The following is a 16,461-nucleotide window of genomic DNA, read 5'->3' on the forward strand; positions in this document are numbered from 1 at the left end:
TCCAGACTCCGTTAATAACCTTCCAGAAAATTTATTACATCTGAAGGCAATACTTTTTCCAACTAATTCCAAACGATTATCTGATTCTAGCTATGGAATGTTAAGCGAGAGAATTAATCACTTTTCCTCACTTGTAAGATGAAAGGTTGAGATTACACCCTCTTCTAGGTCTTTCTAGCTCCAAAATTCTCTTAAACCAAGTTTTCACCAACCTCAAGCGGCTTTAGCGTTTTTTTCATTCTCTAGCTGAGGTTACTGTTTTGTCTTTCTTTTTTTTGAATTTTTTAACATTTATTATTTTTGAGAGAGAGAGAGACAGCACAAGTGGGGAAGGAGCAGAGAGAGAGGGGGACACAGAATCTGAAGCAGGCTCCAGGCTCTGAGCTGTCAGCACAGAGCCCGACACAGGGCTCGAACTCATGAGCTGTGAGATCATGACCTGAGCCGAAGTCAGACGCTTGACCGACTGAGCCACCCACGCACCCCTGTTTTGTCTTTTTTCTGATCATGTCCATTCCAGGTATTTATTTACTGAGCGTCCTCTAGCAGGTACTGTGTGTGCTACAACTAGGAATGCCAAAATGAGTATGAGGGGCTCCCGAGGTGCTCACAGAGGAGGGGAGGACATGTATGTAATCTGCTATCCTGCACTGTGACCTGTGCTCTCATGGAGATACATATATGGACACATACATACAAAGCCCTGCTATGAGGACAAAAGCGAGGGAGCTATCGATTATATCTTAGATAGGAATTTGACATAAAACCCTCCAGGAGAGGGGCACCTGCGTGGCTCAGTTGGTTAAGCGTCTGACTCTTGGTTTTGGCTCAGGTCATGATCTCACAGTTCATGGGTTCGAGTCCCGCGTCAGGCTCCATGCTGGCAGTGTGGAGCCTGCTTGGGATTCTCTCTCTCTCTCTCTCTCTCTCTCTCTCTCTCTCTCTCTCTCTCTCCCCTTCTCTCTTTGCCTGCTCACTCACTCTCTCTGTCTCAAAATAAATAAACTTAAAAAAAAACAACAACCCTACAGAAGAGGTTAGGAGCCTGAGGCCATGAGAATGACTAGGAGTTGGCCAGGTAGATTATACTGAAAGACAGTTCTGCTCGAACACTTGTTTTGAAAATATGAATTTGTTCCAACACAGCCGATATATTAGGGAGCAATTTGGGCCTAATGTGAAGTTTGCATTTATTTACCTGCAATTTTGTCCACGAGAAACGCTAGGTAAATTGTGCCCAGTTGCCTGAGCCATGGCATGCCGGAATACAGACACACACCTGCACCCCTCAAACACCCACTGCCCTCCCCCAGTTTCCCCGTGTGTGTTAAAAGCCACCCCATCCACATCTGCTGCTATAACTTCCCAGCCAAGTACCTTCTTCCCTCATCCCAGTGAATCATAAGCTGCCACCTCCCCAACACCCAATTCCACACGCAAACTTCAGGTCTTTCTCAAGATAAAGTGCCATATTGCTTACAGGACTTATCTATTTCTTAACGACTTAACATGTATAAAAACTGTCCTACCGGGGTGCCTGGGTGGCTCAGTCAGTTAAGCGTCTGACTTCAGCTCAGGTCATGATTTCGTGGTTTGTGGGTTCAAGCCCCACATCGGGCTCTGTGCTGACAGCTCGGAGCCTGGAGCCTGCTTCAGATTCTGTCTCCGTCTCTCTCTGCCCCTCCCCTGCTCATGCTCTGTCTCTCTCTCTCTCCCTCTCTCTCAAAAATTAAAATAAACATTAAAATTTTTTTTAAATATATGCACTCTTTATTTTTTAAGTTTCATTTAAATAATGTCTATACCCAACAAAGGGCTCAAACTCACAACCCAAGATCAAGAGTCTCAGGTTCTTCCAAATGAGCCAGCCAGGTGCCCCAAGACTCTTTTTTTTTTCTTTTAAAGTAAGCTCTAGGCCCAATATGGGGCTTGAACTCACAACCCCAAGATCAGGAATCCAGGCGCCCCTTTTCTATAGTAAAGGATTAAATGATACGATCCAGTAGCAGGCCTAATATTCTGTAATTCTGAGCCAGTGCTAAGTATAAAGGGTATCTCAAGATACCTGTAATGACTGTAATGTGATCTGAAACCATTTGTGATCTCTACTAGGAACAAAGTCATAGGTATTATGTACTCCTATGACTTGTTTCCTATGTCCAGAATTGAAGGAAGTGCTAAATTTCAATCAGAGGTTAATTAAAATAAGCTTATGTGTGTTTTTTATTCACATCAAAGTTTATGGATCCCCTGAATTCTATTCAACAAACTCTGGTTAAAAATCTCTGCCTAACAAATCCATAGAGAAAAAAAAGGAGATCGATAATTAGCCGCCAGGGGCTAGGGGAGAGGGAAGGGGGAGTGACTGCTAATGGGTACGGGCTTTCTTTGGGGATGATGAAAATGTTCAAAATTAGATTATGGTGACAGTCGCATACTTTGTGAAATACACCAAAACCACTGGATTGTACACTTCACATAGAAGAACGTGATGGTATATACATTATATCTCAGTAAAGCTGTTTAAAAAAACCCTTATGAATACTTAAAAATACTTTCTGCCCCAATGTAAAATAAATTGCTTCACTAATGCTTCAAAGAATCTGTCAAGAAAAAAAATCTTTCTTCCCAGAAAACACCACAAAGTCCATTAAGGTTTCTACTTTGAAAAGCTTATGTGGCATACATGTAGATATTCTTTTAAAAATCACTTTTTTTGGAGCCCATTCTTCTTTTTTTTAATGTTTGTTTATTTTGAGAGAGACAGCGTGCATGAGCAGGACAGGGACAGAGAGAGAGGAGAGAGAGAGAATATCCCAAGCAGGCTCTGCGCTGTGAGCACAGAGCCGAGGCAGGGCTTGAACTCAAGGTTATGAGATCATAACCTGAGCTGAAATCGAGAGTTGGACGTTTAACCGACTGAGCCCCCCAGGTGCCCTGGAGCCCATTATTCTTTCAGGCAATCTTTGTAACTACCTGTTGAAGCTCATGGCAATGAGCATGTTGATTCTAAAATGGTTAATGGTCTTGGGGTGCCTGGTAGTCTCATAGTGAAGTGTGAGACTTGGTTTCGGGGTTGTGAGTTTGAGCCCCATATTGGGTGTAGAGATTACTTAAAAATAAAATCCTTAGGGGCGCCTGGGTGGCTCAGTCGGTTAAGCGTCTGACTTCGGCTCAGGTCACGATCTCACGGTATGTGAGTTCGAGCCCCGCGTCGGGCTCTGTGCTGACTGCTCAGAGCCTGGAGCCTGTTTCAGATTCTGTGTCTCCCTCTCTCTCTGACCCTTCCCCCGTTCATGCTCTGTCTCTCTCTGTCTCAAAAATAAATAAAAACGTTTAAAAAAAATTTTTTTTAATAAATAAATAAATAAATAAAATCCTTAAAAAGAAGCACTAAAATAAAATGGATAATGTTTTAGTTTCAGATCATCTGTGTCACATGGAAACCACTCCATGGAACTCTGAATCTACCAAAACACCAATGTGATGAGGAACCAAGCAAGCAGTGCCCCCAGAGAGTATTTCATGGAACAAGGCAAGGACATCTGCCCTCACTTTTCTGTCCAACACTGATCTGGAGGTCTTAGCCAGAGCAATAAGGTAAGAAAAAGACATAGGGCATACAGATCAGAAAAAGATATTCTTTGTTCACAAATGACATGACTGTCCATGTAGAAATCCCTAACCACCTATAGAAAACCTACCAGCATAGGTGAATTTAGATAGGGGCAATGTACAAAAGTCGACTGCAGTTCTTTGTGCCATCAGCAATTAGTGAAATTTAAAGTGCCATGTATAATAGCAGCAATAAACAAAATATTAGCAATACATTTAACAAAAGCAAGACGCCTATGAAAACTACAAAATAAGAGAAATGAAGGAAGGCCTTTTATTTAGGTCTATAAACAAACAAACAAACAAACAAACAAACTATATGGAGATATACTCTGTTCACAAATGTCAATTCTTCCCCAAGTGATCTATAAATTCAGTGAAATCACAATATCCAACTGTATCTTTGTAAAAATTGACAAGCTGACTCTACAACTCCTATGGACCTGCAAGAGATCTAGAGTAGACAAAGCAATTTTGCAAAAAAAGAAGTAGAGCATGTATCCTACCTGATTTCAAGACCCTCTACAGAGTTATATAATCAATACAGCGTGGCATAAGGAGAGCTACCAGATCAACAGAACTGATAGGAGACTCCAAAAACAGACCCTTGCATATACGGTCAACTGAGTTTCAACAGAGTTGCCAAAAGTAATTCAACTGGGAAGGGCAGTCTTTTCACCAAATGGTGCTGGAACTGGATACCTATGTGAAGAAAAATGAACCAGATCCTCACTTCATACCATCTGCAAAAATTAAATTGAGATAAACCATAGACCTAAACAGAACCTTAGAACTTTCAGGAGGAGACAATATTTACAACCTTGAGGCAGATTTCTCAGGACACAAAAACTGCCACTTAAAAAAAATTTGATAAACTGGACTTCATCAACATTTTATATTTCTGCTCTTCAAAAGACACTTAAAATAAAAAGGCAAACCACAAAGTGGGAGAAAATATTTGCAACATATCTGACAAAAGACAGAGGCCTTGTGTGCAGAGTATATTAAGAACGCTTACAACTGAATATAATAAAGGAAACAACTCAAACTTAAAATGGGCAAAAGACTTGAACAGACACTTCACAAAAGTATAAAAAGAGCCAATAAGCACACAAAAAGATGCACATCATTAGGTTATCAGGGAAATGGAAATTAAATGGCAACCACATGAGGGCACCTGGGTGGCTCAGTCCATTGTGAGTTCCGGGGCCCCTGCCCCACACTGGGCTCTCTGCTGTCATCGGGGAGCCCGCTTCAGATCCTCTGTCTGCCCCTCCCCCACTCACGCTCTGTCAAAAAACAACAACGAAATAATAAATGGCAACCAGATGCCACTTCACATTTATCAGGATGGCTAAAATCAAACTGACAAGGGGGGCCTGGGTGGCTCAGTCGGTTGGGCGTCCGACTTCGGCTCAGGTCACGATCTCGCGGTCCGTGAGTTCGAGCCCCGCGTCGGGCTCTGGGCTGATGGCTCAGAGCCTGGAGCCTGCTTCCGATTCTGTGTCTCCCTCTCTCTCTGCCCCTCCCCCATTCATGCTCTGTCTCTCTCTCTGTCTCAAAAATAGATAAACATTAAAAAAAAAATCAAATCAAATCAAACTGACAAAACCAAGCACTGGTGAGGATGTGGAGCACCTGGGATGTTCATACACTGCTGGCAGGGATGCAAATGGTACAAACCACCCTGAAAAACACTTTGGCAGTTTATTAAAAAGTTAAGCATGCACCTGTCCTATAACTAGTGATTCTATTTCTAGGTATTTTCCTTAGAGAAATAAAAACATATTTCCATTTTACAAAAGGTTTATATAAAAAATGTTCATAGCAGCTTTATTCGTAATAGCCCCAAACTGCAAACAACCCACGTGTCCCATCAACAGGTGAATAAACAAACTGTGGTCTCGTCATACAATGGAATACTGATCGGCAATAAAAAGGAGTGAAGTACCAGTATACACAACAACATGGACAAATCTCAAAATAGTTCTATTGGAAGAAGCTAGACAAAGAGTACATACCATATGACTGCATTTATACGAAGTTCTAGAATAGGCCAACTATTCTTCCATGATCAAAATCAGAGCAGTAGCTCCCTGGAGTAGGGGAAAGGGGGAGTCCACGCCAAAGAACATGAGGGAACTTTCTGGGGTGATGGAAATGTTCTATATCTTGACTGGGATATTGGTTAAATGAGTGTATACACATTTATCTAAACTTACTGAACTAACGATCTGTGTTGGCTTTCATTAAGGAGTAAGTACTTAGGCATTAAAGTCTACAAAGTTGATCTTATTTTATTTCATTTTTTAAATTCAAGTTAGTTAACATACAGGATAGTCTTGGCTTCAGGAGTAGAATCCAGTGAGGGGCGCCTGGGTGGCTCAGTTGGCTAAGGAGTAGAATCCAATAATTCATCTCTTACATGTAATACCCAGTGCTCATCCCGAAAAGTGCCCTCCTTCATGCCCCTCACCCATTTAACCCATCCCCCACACCTTCCAGCAGCCCTCAGTTTGTTCTCTGTATTTAGGAGTCTCTTATGGTTTGCCTCCCTCTGTTTTATCTTATTTTTCCTTTCCTTCTGCTATGTTCCCTTCTGCTATGTTCATCTGTTGAGTTTCTCAAATTCTACGTATGAGCAAAATCATATGATACGTCTTTTTCTGACTTATTTCACTTGGCATAATGCCCTCCATTTCCATCCACATTGTTGTAAATGGCAGGATTTCATTCTTTTTCATTGCCAAGTAATATTCCATCACGCGCTTGCGCGCACGCACGTGTGTGTGTGTGTGTGTGTGTGTGTGTATACATACCACATCTTCTTTATCCATTCATCAGTCAATGGATATTTGGGCTCTTTCCATAAATAATTTGGCTATTGTTGATAGCGCTGCTATAAACATTGGGGTGCATGTGCCCCTTCAAATCAGCATTTTTATATACTTTTGTATACTTTGGATAAAATCCTAGTAGTGCAGTTGCTGAGTTGTACGGTAGTTCTATTTTTAATTTTCTGAGGAACCTTCATACTGTTTTCCAGAGTGGCTGCACCAGTTTGCATTCCCACCAACAGTGCAAAAGGTTCCTCACCAACATCTGTTGTTTCCTGAATTGTTAATTTTAGCCACTCTGACAGGTGTGAGGATGTATGTCATTGTAGTTTTGATTTGTATTTCCATGATGATGAGTGATGTTGAGCATCTTTTCATGTGTCTGTTAGCCATCCGGATGTCTTCTTTGGAAAAGTGTCTATTCATGTCTTCTGCCCATTTCTTCACTGGATTAGTTTTTGGGGTATTGAGTTTGGTGGCTTCTTTATAGATTTTGGATACTAACCCTTATCCATTATGTCATTTGCAAATATCTTCTCCCATTCCATCGGTTGCCTATTTTTTTTTTAAATGTTTATTTATTTTTGAAAGAGAAAAAGAAGGACAGGGCAGGGGAGGGATCCAAAGCAGGCTCTGTGCTTACAGCAAAGAGCCGGATGCAGGGGTCAAACTCACAAACCACAAGATCATGACCTGAGCGGAAGTCAGAAACTTAACCAACCGAGCCACCCAGGCGCCCCTCTGTCGGTTGCCTTTTAGTTTTGTTGATGGTTTCCTTTGCTGTGCAGAAGTGAGGCCATTTTTGCTTTTATTTCTCTTGCCTCTGGAGACATGTCAAGTAAGAAGTTGCTGTGGCCTAAATCAAAGAGGTTGCTGCCTATTTTCTCCTATAAGATTTTGATGGTTTCCTGTCTACATTTAGGTATTTCATCCATTTTGAGTTTATTTTTGTGTATGGTGTAAGAAAGTGGTTCAGGTTCATTCTTCTGCATGTCGCTGCCCAGTTTTCCCAGCACCACTTGCTAAAGAGACTGTCTTTATTCCGTTGGATAGTCTTTCCTGCTTTGTCAAAGATTAGTTGGCCATACATTTGTAGGTCCATTTCTGGGTTCTCTATTCTGTTCCATTGATCTGAGTGTCTGTTTTTGCACCAGTACCATACTGTCTTGATGATGACAGCTTTGGAGTATAGCTTGAAGTCCAGGATTGTGATGCCTCCAGCTTCAGTTATCTTTTTCAAGATTGCTTTGGTTATTCGGAGTCTTTTCTGGTTCCATAAAAATTTTAGGATTGTTTGTTCTAGCTCTGTGAAGAATGACGATGTTATTTTGATAGGGATTGCGTTGAATATGTAGATTGCTTTGGGCAGTATTGACATTTTAACAATATAAGTTCTTCCAATCCATGAGCATGGAATATTTTTCCATTTTTTGTGTGTCTTCTTTAATTTCTTTCATAAGCTTTCTATGGTTTTCAGTGTGTAGATTTTTCGCCTCTTTGGTTAGGTTTATTCCTAGATATTTTATGGTTCTTGGTGCCAGTTTCATTCTTTTGCATGTTGCTGTCCAGTTCTCCCAGCACCATTTGCTAAAGAGACTGTCTTTCTTCCATTAGATACTCTTTCCTGCTTTGTCGAAGACTAGTTGGCCATATATTTATGGGTCCATTTCTGGGTTCTCTATTCTTTTCCATTGATCTATGTCTCTGTTTTTGTGCCAGTACCATAGTGTCTTGATGAGTACAGCTTTGTAATACATCTTGAAGTCCAGAATTGTGATGCCTCCAGCTTTGGTTTTCTTTTCCAACATTGCTTTAGCTATTCAGGGTCATTTGTGGTGCCATGCAAATTTTAGGATTGTTTGTTCTAACTCTGTGAAGAATGCTGGTATCATTTTGATAGGGATTGCGTTGAATGTGTAGATGCTTAGGGTAGTATCAACATTTTAACAATATTTGTTCTTCCAATCCATAAGCATGGAATATTTTTTCATTTCTTTGTGTCTTCTTCAGTTTCTTTCATAATCTTTCTATGGTTTTCAGCGTATAGATCTTTTACCTCGTACAAAACCGATTTTAAAAGAAGTATTTCAGTGTTCGTACAGACCTTTTTTTATTTTAGTTTTTTGGTCAGGGACACAAAGAAGTTTAACTCCGTGGCTTTCATATATCTTTATGCACACAGCACACCCAAGTAATGTACCTGGAATCTTAAATTTAAAGCCTCAGTTCTAAGCTCTTATTTTACAGATTAGGAAACTGGAACCCCAGTATCCTGATTTCAAGTTCAATGCTCTTTTCACTATTTATATTAAGGCTATAAAATCCACAAACCAACTTACATCACTGCTACTGAAATGTTACCGGGCTCAGAAAAAGCAGTTAAAATTAACATGTAAAACACTCCCCCAAAAGAATGACAGATTTAGAATGAGTATGTTGCAATTGCTAATGAAATAATAGCTCTAAGTAACAGTAATCAAAGAATGCTAAAATCATTAAGTGAACTTTATAAATATAAAAGCTCGGGCTGACCAACTCTTGAACTTCCAATGAACCTTTACATCCACAGGTGGCACAACCAGAGATCCGGGTCCTCCTGATGCGATGGAGTAGGCAGCAGGCAGCATCGCCAGTGAGGCAGTGATGCCAAAAGGAAAACACCAAATTGATCCCAAGTCTAACCAAGTCACTAGATCTAAATACCAGTTCTTAGGAATCATGGAGGACACAGGAATGTGTTAAATAACAATGAGGACAATCAGCAAGATCCAGAATGCTAGAAATTCTACAGGACAAATCACCCAGTGTTTCTTCCACAACTAAATGGCAAGAAAAAAAAAAAAAAAAAAAAAAAAAAACAAAGGGAGAAGGAGAAGAAGAAAGAGGAAGAAGAAAAGGGAGGAAGGAAGATGGTGAAGGACCTGCCAGTGATTGAGACTTTATTTCTATTTATTTATTTATTTATTTATTTATTTATTTATTTATTTATTATTTAGTAAACTCTACACCCAATGTGGGGCTCGAACTCATGAGCCTGAGATCAGGAGTAGTGTGCTCTTTTGACTGAACCAGCCAGATGCCCCTTAAGACAGACTTTTTTTTTTAATCTTTTTTTTTTTAACGTCTATTTATTTTTGAGACAGAGCATGAACGGGGGAGGGGCAGAGAGAGAGGGAGACACAGAATCGGAAGCAGGCTCCAGGCTCTGAGCCATCAGCCCAGAGCCCGACGCGGGGCTCAAACTCACGGACCGCAAGATCGTGACCTGGGCTGAAGTCGGACTCCTAACCGACTGAGCCACCCAGGCGCCCCAAGAGAGACTTTAAAGGATATATCCAAATGCCAAGTATGGACCTTGGTTGATTTAAATAAAGAGTGAAAGGGCATTTTTTAGATTAATGGGGAAAACTTAACATGGTCTAGTCATTAGGTTGATATTAACAAGTTATTGTTAACTTGGCTGGGTATGACAGTGTTAAAACTATTTTTTTTAAATCCTTATCTGTGAAAGATACATAATAAAGTTTTTAAAAAATTTTTTTAATGTTTATTTTTGTTTTTTTTTTTATTTTTTTTTTAAATTTTTTTTTTCAACGTTTTTTATTTATTTTTGGGACAGAGAGAGACAGAGCATGAACGGGGGAGGGGCAGAGAGAGAGGGAGACACAGAATCGGAAACAGGCTCCAGGCTCCGAGCCATCAGCCCAGAGCCCGACACGGGGCTCAAACTCACGGACCGCGAGATCGTGACCTGGCTGAAGTCGGACGCTTAACCGACTGCGCCACCCAGGCGCCCCTAATGTTTATTTTTGAAAGAGAGAGAAAGATACAGCGGGAGAGGGCCAGAGAAAGAGGGAGACACAGAATCCAAAGAAGGCTCCAGGCTCTGAGCTGTCAGGACACAGCCTGATGCAGGACTTGAACCCACAAACTGTGAGATCATGACCTGAGCCGAAGTTGGATGCCTAACCAACTGAGCCACCCAGGTGTCCCTGAGTTATCATTTTTGTTTGTTTTCTCTTGTTGTTGTTGTTGTTGTTTTTAATGTTCATTTACTTTTGAGATAGAGGGAGAGTGCAAGTGGGGTAGGGGCAGAGAGAGAGGTAGACAAAGGATCCGAAGCAGGCTCTGCGCTGACGGCAGAGAGCCCAATGCGGGGCTCGAACTCATGAACCGTGATCATGACCTGAGCCGAAGTCGGACGCTTAACCGACTGAGCCACCCAGGTACCCCACATAATGAAGTTTTTATGAGTGACATGATATGATGTCTAGGATTTGCTTCAAAATGCTAAGAAAACATGTATGGATAGGGGAAGATAAAACAAAAATGGCAGAACGTTGAAGGCCTGTGATTTTAATATTCTCCCTACTTCTGTATTTGAAGTTTTCTATAGTAAAATATATAATCTTATATCCCAAGGATTTATATTCATACGCCCAGGTAATTAGAAAGAGGAAGTTGGGGCACAGTGACTTTTCTGTGTGAATTTTCCCTCGTCCTCGAAGCCAGTGTGCTACCTCTCTGTCTCAGAGACATACAGGAACTTTCCTTGTAGCAGAAAGGGATGCCCGACCAGTGACGTCTGCGCGAGAGTACTCAGTGGAGTATTCGGATACACAGAGGGGGTCAAAGGAAAAGTAACCACATACCTTGTTGGCACTGCTGCTGAAACTCTCAGAGCTGACGGGGAGCAGAGTGCTCAACTCCAGGTCCGTAACCATCTGCCGAGACTCTGCCAGCAAACGCTGGAGCTTGCTTGTGGGCGAAAAGTCGGCCTGGGAAGACAACACAACGTACGCATTCAAGAGATCAAGAAGCGTTTTGAGACGTTTGTGTTTACAAGCACAGTGTGATAAACACAAATGTTAACCGCCCACTAATGTTTCTTTGACTTTAGGCATTACATATCAAAGCTGGACATGAAATACTATAAGAACCAAACTCCATTTATTTCTTAGAACCTACTTTGCTAAATAATTTGACTTCAACAGACCTTACAACTAATTAAGTAACATCCATGCGATAAAAAGAATCCTAGGCTGGGGCCCCTGGCTGTCTCAGTAGGTAGAGCGTGCAACTCTTGATCTTGGGGTTGTAAGTTCGAGCCCCACACTGGGTGTAGAGATTACTTAAAGATAAAATCTTTAAAAAAACAAAAATCCTAGGCATTGTTTAACTCTCCTAAATTAACTTTCCAAAGTCATAATTACCATGCTAATTAGTATGTCAAAATACTTGCAAAATGTAATTTTAACATTAAACGCTTGTAAGCTTTTAAGGGGCACCTGGGTGGCTCAGTCAGTTAAGCGTACGAGCTCAGGTCATGATCTCACTGTTTGTGAGTTTGAGCCCCGAGTCGGGATCTGTGCTTACAGCTGAGAGCCTGGAGCCTGCTTCAGATTCTGTGTCTCCCTCTCTGTCTGCCCCTCCCCTGCTGGTGCTCAGTCTCTCTCTCTCTCTCAAAAATAAATAAACGTTAAAAATTTTTAAACAAATAATATAAAAATATGTGGATATGTGCCTTAATTTGTTCTTGTTTAATTTTCAACTTTGGGATCTAAAGTTTTAGCATGACAACCACTCTTGAAAGTACCTAGACTATTTTTTTGCTAAGAAAAGTGAAGTCTAATGTTCTAGGAACAAAGATGATCACTACTGACCTGGATTTAGAAGACATTTAATAAATACCTGCTGAGTGAATATGTCTGTGTGTGTGAGCAGGTGCGCGTGCACACACATACACACACACACACAAATGTATACATATATATGGACAACATAAGCATGTAATATATATATACTGCCTCAAACAATAGGTACCAACCCTGAAAAAAGGTTTACAAGAACTGAAAAGGTAGTAACTAATATTTCCTCTCATACTAACAGCTTTAAAAAAATTAACATCTCTGAGGGGCACCTGGGGCCTCAGTCGGTTAAGTGTCTGACTTCAGCTCAGGTCATGATCTCATGAGTTGAAGCCCTGCGTTGGGCTCTGTGCTGACAGCTCAGAGCCTGGAGCCTGCTTCGGATTCTGTGTCTCCGTCTCTCTCTGCCTCTCCCCTACTTGTGCTGTTTCTATCTCAAAAATAAACATTTAAACAAATGTTGAAAAATTAACAGCTTTGAGGTATAATCAACATATAATTAACTACACAATTAAGTTGGGGTATCTAGGTGGTTCGGTCGGTTGGGCGTCCGACTTCAGCGCAGGTCATAATCTTGTGGCTTGTGAGTTCAAGCCCTGCATTGGGCTCTGTGCTGACAGCTCAGAGCCTGAAGCCTGCTTCGGATTCGGTCTCCCTTTCTCCCTGCCCCTCCCCCACTCGCGTTCTGTCTCTGTCTCAAAAATAAATGTTTTAAAAAACTATGCAATTAAGCTACATGATATGCTGAGCTTTACCTATGTACACAGCCCTGACACCACACCCACAATGGACAGGGAAGCAAACCTATGCCCCCTGGGAATTCCTGCTGGAGTCGGTCCACCCATTCCCAGCCAACACTGATCTGTCTTCTGTCACCAGAGACTAGTTTGCCTTTTCTGGAATTTTATATAAACACATTCATATTTTTGTCTATGTGGCATCTTTCGCTCAGCATAATCATCTTGAGATTCACCTGTGCTGTGTATCGTAAGTAGTTTATGCCTCTGTACTCCTGAGAAGTACCTCACTGCATGCGGGCATCATTTTGTCTATTTACCTACTGATGTATATTTGGGTTGTTTCCAGTTTTTCAGTTAATACAAATAAAGCTGCTTGAGTATTCACGTGCAAGTCTTTGTATGGACGTGTTTCCATTTCTCTAGTGGAATAGCTGGGTCATATGGTACGTGTATATTTAATTTTTTAAGAAACTACCCAAGTGCTCTTCAAAGTGAATTTTCTTTTCCCACCGCCAGTGAATGAAAGTCCCGGTTGCTCCAGATTCTAGTCAACACTTAGTATGGTCAAGTTTTAACAAAGAGAACACCCATCAAATACCCATTAGGGGCCAGGCCCTAAAATAGCTCATTTAGACCAAGCAAGTGTAATGTTATTATTGCATATTTGCAAATGAAGAAACTGAGGCTCAAAGAAAGTAAGTAACTTTACTGAGGTCATTGAGCTAAGACAAAGCAAAACGAGGACGTGAACCCAGATCAGTTTCATAGCCTGTTCTCTCCCCCAAGTAAAGCCAGAAGTAATTAAGTTCACTTCAACTTATTTTCACTCTGACAGAGCTGTAATGCGGATCCCATTTATGGTGAAGGCACCGGCTCATGTGTGACAGTGACAGTGCAGTAACAACCTCACTGACCGTCAGGAGGGGCATGAACAAACTGACTTATTCAATCAATAGACTACATATTGATCAGCAGTCAAAATGAAGGGACTAAGTCTCCAAGTATCGGCATGGATAAATGTCACAAAATATTCACACAGTTGGAAAAATCATCGCAAAAGGATAGAGACAGTCTTTTACCACTTACGCACATTTTAAATACACACAAAACATTATGTAATGTTTAAATATATGTTTTTAAATAGTAAAAGCATAAGAAAAAGCATGAATGCAACTTCAGGATAGTGGGTAACTGGTGGGGGGAGTGGGTGAGGGGAGAAGGCACGTGGGACCCACGCTTTATCTGTAGTATTTCATTTCTTGAACAAGAAAAATAAAACAAATGTGACAAAGGTAAGCATGTTAAATGTGAATGTAGGTGCACAATTGCTTGTTACGGTCTTTTTTGTTGTATTTAAAATATGTGTATGCACATATATATGTAATATGTATGTATCTATCAGTCACCAGGAGGGCCTGAGGGACATCTGGCCTGGAGTTAACTCTATAGAATAACATTTATTTTTTATGTTTTTTAAAATTTATTTTGAGAGAGAGCGAGAGAGAGAGCACATGTGTGAGCGTGGGGAGGAGCAGAGAGAGACGAGACAGAGAGACAGAGAGAGAGAGAGAAAATCCCAAGCAGGCTCCACACTGTCGGCATGAGTCTGTTGTGGGGCTTGAACTCATGAACGGTGAGATCATGACCTGAGCCGAAACCAAGAGTCATACACTTAACCAACTGAGCCACCGAGGCACCCCTATAGAATAATATTTAAAGGAAATAGAAGGTGAGTAACTGTGACTTCAGTTAAATGATATAATTAAAGTCCCATAGTTTAGGAAAAAAAAAACAACAAAAAAAAACCCTGAAGAATGACCAAAATTAAGCACACGAACCACAGTACTACAGGAAAATTAAAAGCATGCTGGGGAGAAGTCTTGCTTGAATGAGTTGGGTATCTCTAAGCAGAATACAAACCTTCTCATTGGACAATGGTGCCTCTTTGTTGAATAACAAAATCTTAGGTGAGTTCTTTGTATCAGAAGAGGGCCCTGTCTCTATCAATCTCTCATCCTCTCGTGCCGCAGCTTTTGAAGCACCCAAACAGTGGGAATGCTGGATGGCAAACAGCTCACTACAAACAATAAAACCAAACGGGACAGACATCTTAAAGTGGTAGCAAACATGCGTCACCAATACTCTTACGCTTCAAACTATCTCAACAGGAAAAAAGTTGTTTTTCTTTTTAATGAAGAAGCTCAAGTTTGAGTAGAACATTAGAGATTTGAAGAGAATAATTGAGTAGAATATTATCAATTAATGCATACCCTTTGCAGTCAGAATTAAAACAGAATTCTTAGAGGGTAACAACAGAATAGGGAATTTCCATCCCCCTTCCAAAAAGAAAGAAGAGAAGGGAAAGGAAAGGAAGGGAAGGGAAGGGAAGGGAAGGGAAGGGAAGGGAAGGGAAGGGAAGGAAAAGAAAAAAGAAAAGAAAAGAGAAAAAAGAAAAGAAAAGAAAAGAGAAAAGAAAGAAGGAAAATCATCCAAAAGGGAGGGGAAAAATTAACACAGGTTAAACTCGTGAAAATTTTGGGTTTTTGGTTTGTGAAGTTGATTTTTGTTAATGGTTTTTAAAAGTCCAACCCTTTTGTGAGAGTCGGACAGCACCGTGTGGCTCTTCATTCTTCTGCAGGCCGTCGGTATCGGAGAACAGAGCCGTGTAGCCAAGCTTCGGGGTAGGATATTAGAGTTTGGGCTCAAAGCAGAATGAAAGGCAAAAGCTGGCACCCCTTCCTCCCACGTGCCCTGTAACTGAAGAGGAGCAGGCTGCCCGTGGCTTCTCCCTCCACAGGTAACCCCCCCGTGGTCTGGCTGGCATGGGATGGTGGAACAAACGGGAGCATTCAGCCCGATAATAAAGTACGTACACAGTAAGTGCTTATACTCTAAGGGAGAACATAATTATCTTCTGTGTTTAGCCACGCATTTGTCAGGTGACGTGTGGGCACCGCCCCTGCTGGCAGCACGAGTCCTGTCAAGTATTTCAAACCAGGGAGGTCAAAAGGGTCTTGAAAGAAAACTCCGAATTTAAATTTGAATTTCTTTCCTACGTTAAATTTCATATATGTCCACTGCGCTCTTAAACCTAACATAGGGGCTGAGCACAGAGCCTAAATAGGATTCTCTCTCCCTCTGCCACTCTCCCCTGCTCACGCTCTCTCTCTCAAAAAAAAAAAAAAAAAAGAAGGGGCACCTGGGTGGCTTGATTGGGTAAGTGTCCGACTCTTGATTTGCCTCAGGTCATGATCCCACAGTTTGTGGGTTCGAGCCTCACACTAGGCTCTATGCTGACAGTGCGCAGCCTGCTTGGGATTCTGGCTCTCCCTCTCTCTGCCCCTCCCCTTTTGTGTGCACGCACATGCTCTCTCTCCCTCCACCCGAAATAAATAAATAAACTTAAAAAAATTTTTTTAAATAATGTTGTTAAACCATGCACTCAACAAACATTAAAAAAAACTACCATAAACTTTCCCCGTAACCTATGTGCATTCTTCGCTCAGCAGTGAAAATGCACAGTTGTGCTCTACTGATAACTTGCAATTATTTAAAGAAAATCTGTGAAAAACAAATACAAATAGATAACTTTGAGTGGCACCACCATTTTACTTTAAAATT

At 41.2% G+C, this 16,461-nt stretch overlaps 1 protein-coding gene across 4 annotated transcripts in view; it reads right to left on the reverse strand.

The window, feature by feature from the left end:
* The window catches only part of CCDC62 (coiled-coil domain containing 62), a 44,001-nt gene that overhangs the window by 4,460 nt on the left and 23,080 nt on the right, over nt 1-16,461 (reverse strand). For all 4 annotated transcript variants that reach the window (XM_042910633.1, XM_042910635.1, XM_042910634.1 and 1 more), the window contains 2 exons: nt 14,761-14,917; nt 11,105-11,230 (listed from right to left, as the gene is read on the reverse strand). In XM_042910633.1, the coding sequence (XP_042766567.1) occupies nt 11,105-11,230; nt 14,761-14,917 (283 nt within the window). The remainder of the gene's footprint in view (nt 1-11,104; nt 11,231-14,760; nt 14,918-16,461) is intronic.

Source organism: Panthera leo, chromosome D3 (genome assembly GCF_018350215.1).
Source record: "Panthera leo isolate Ple1 chromosome D3, P.leo_Ple1_pat1.1, whole genome shotgun sequence".
NCBI lineage: Eukaryota > Metazoa > Chordata > Mammalia > Carnivora > Felidae > Panthera > Panthera leo.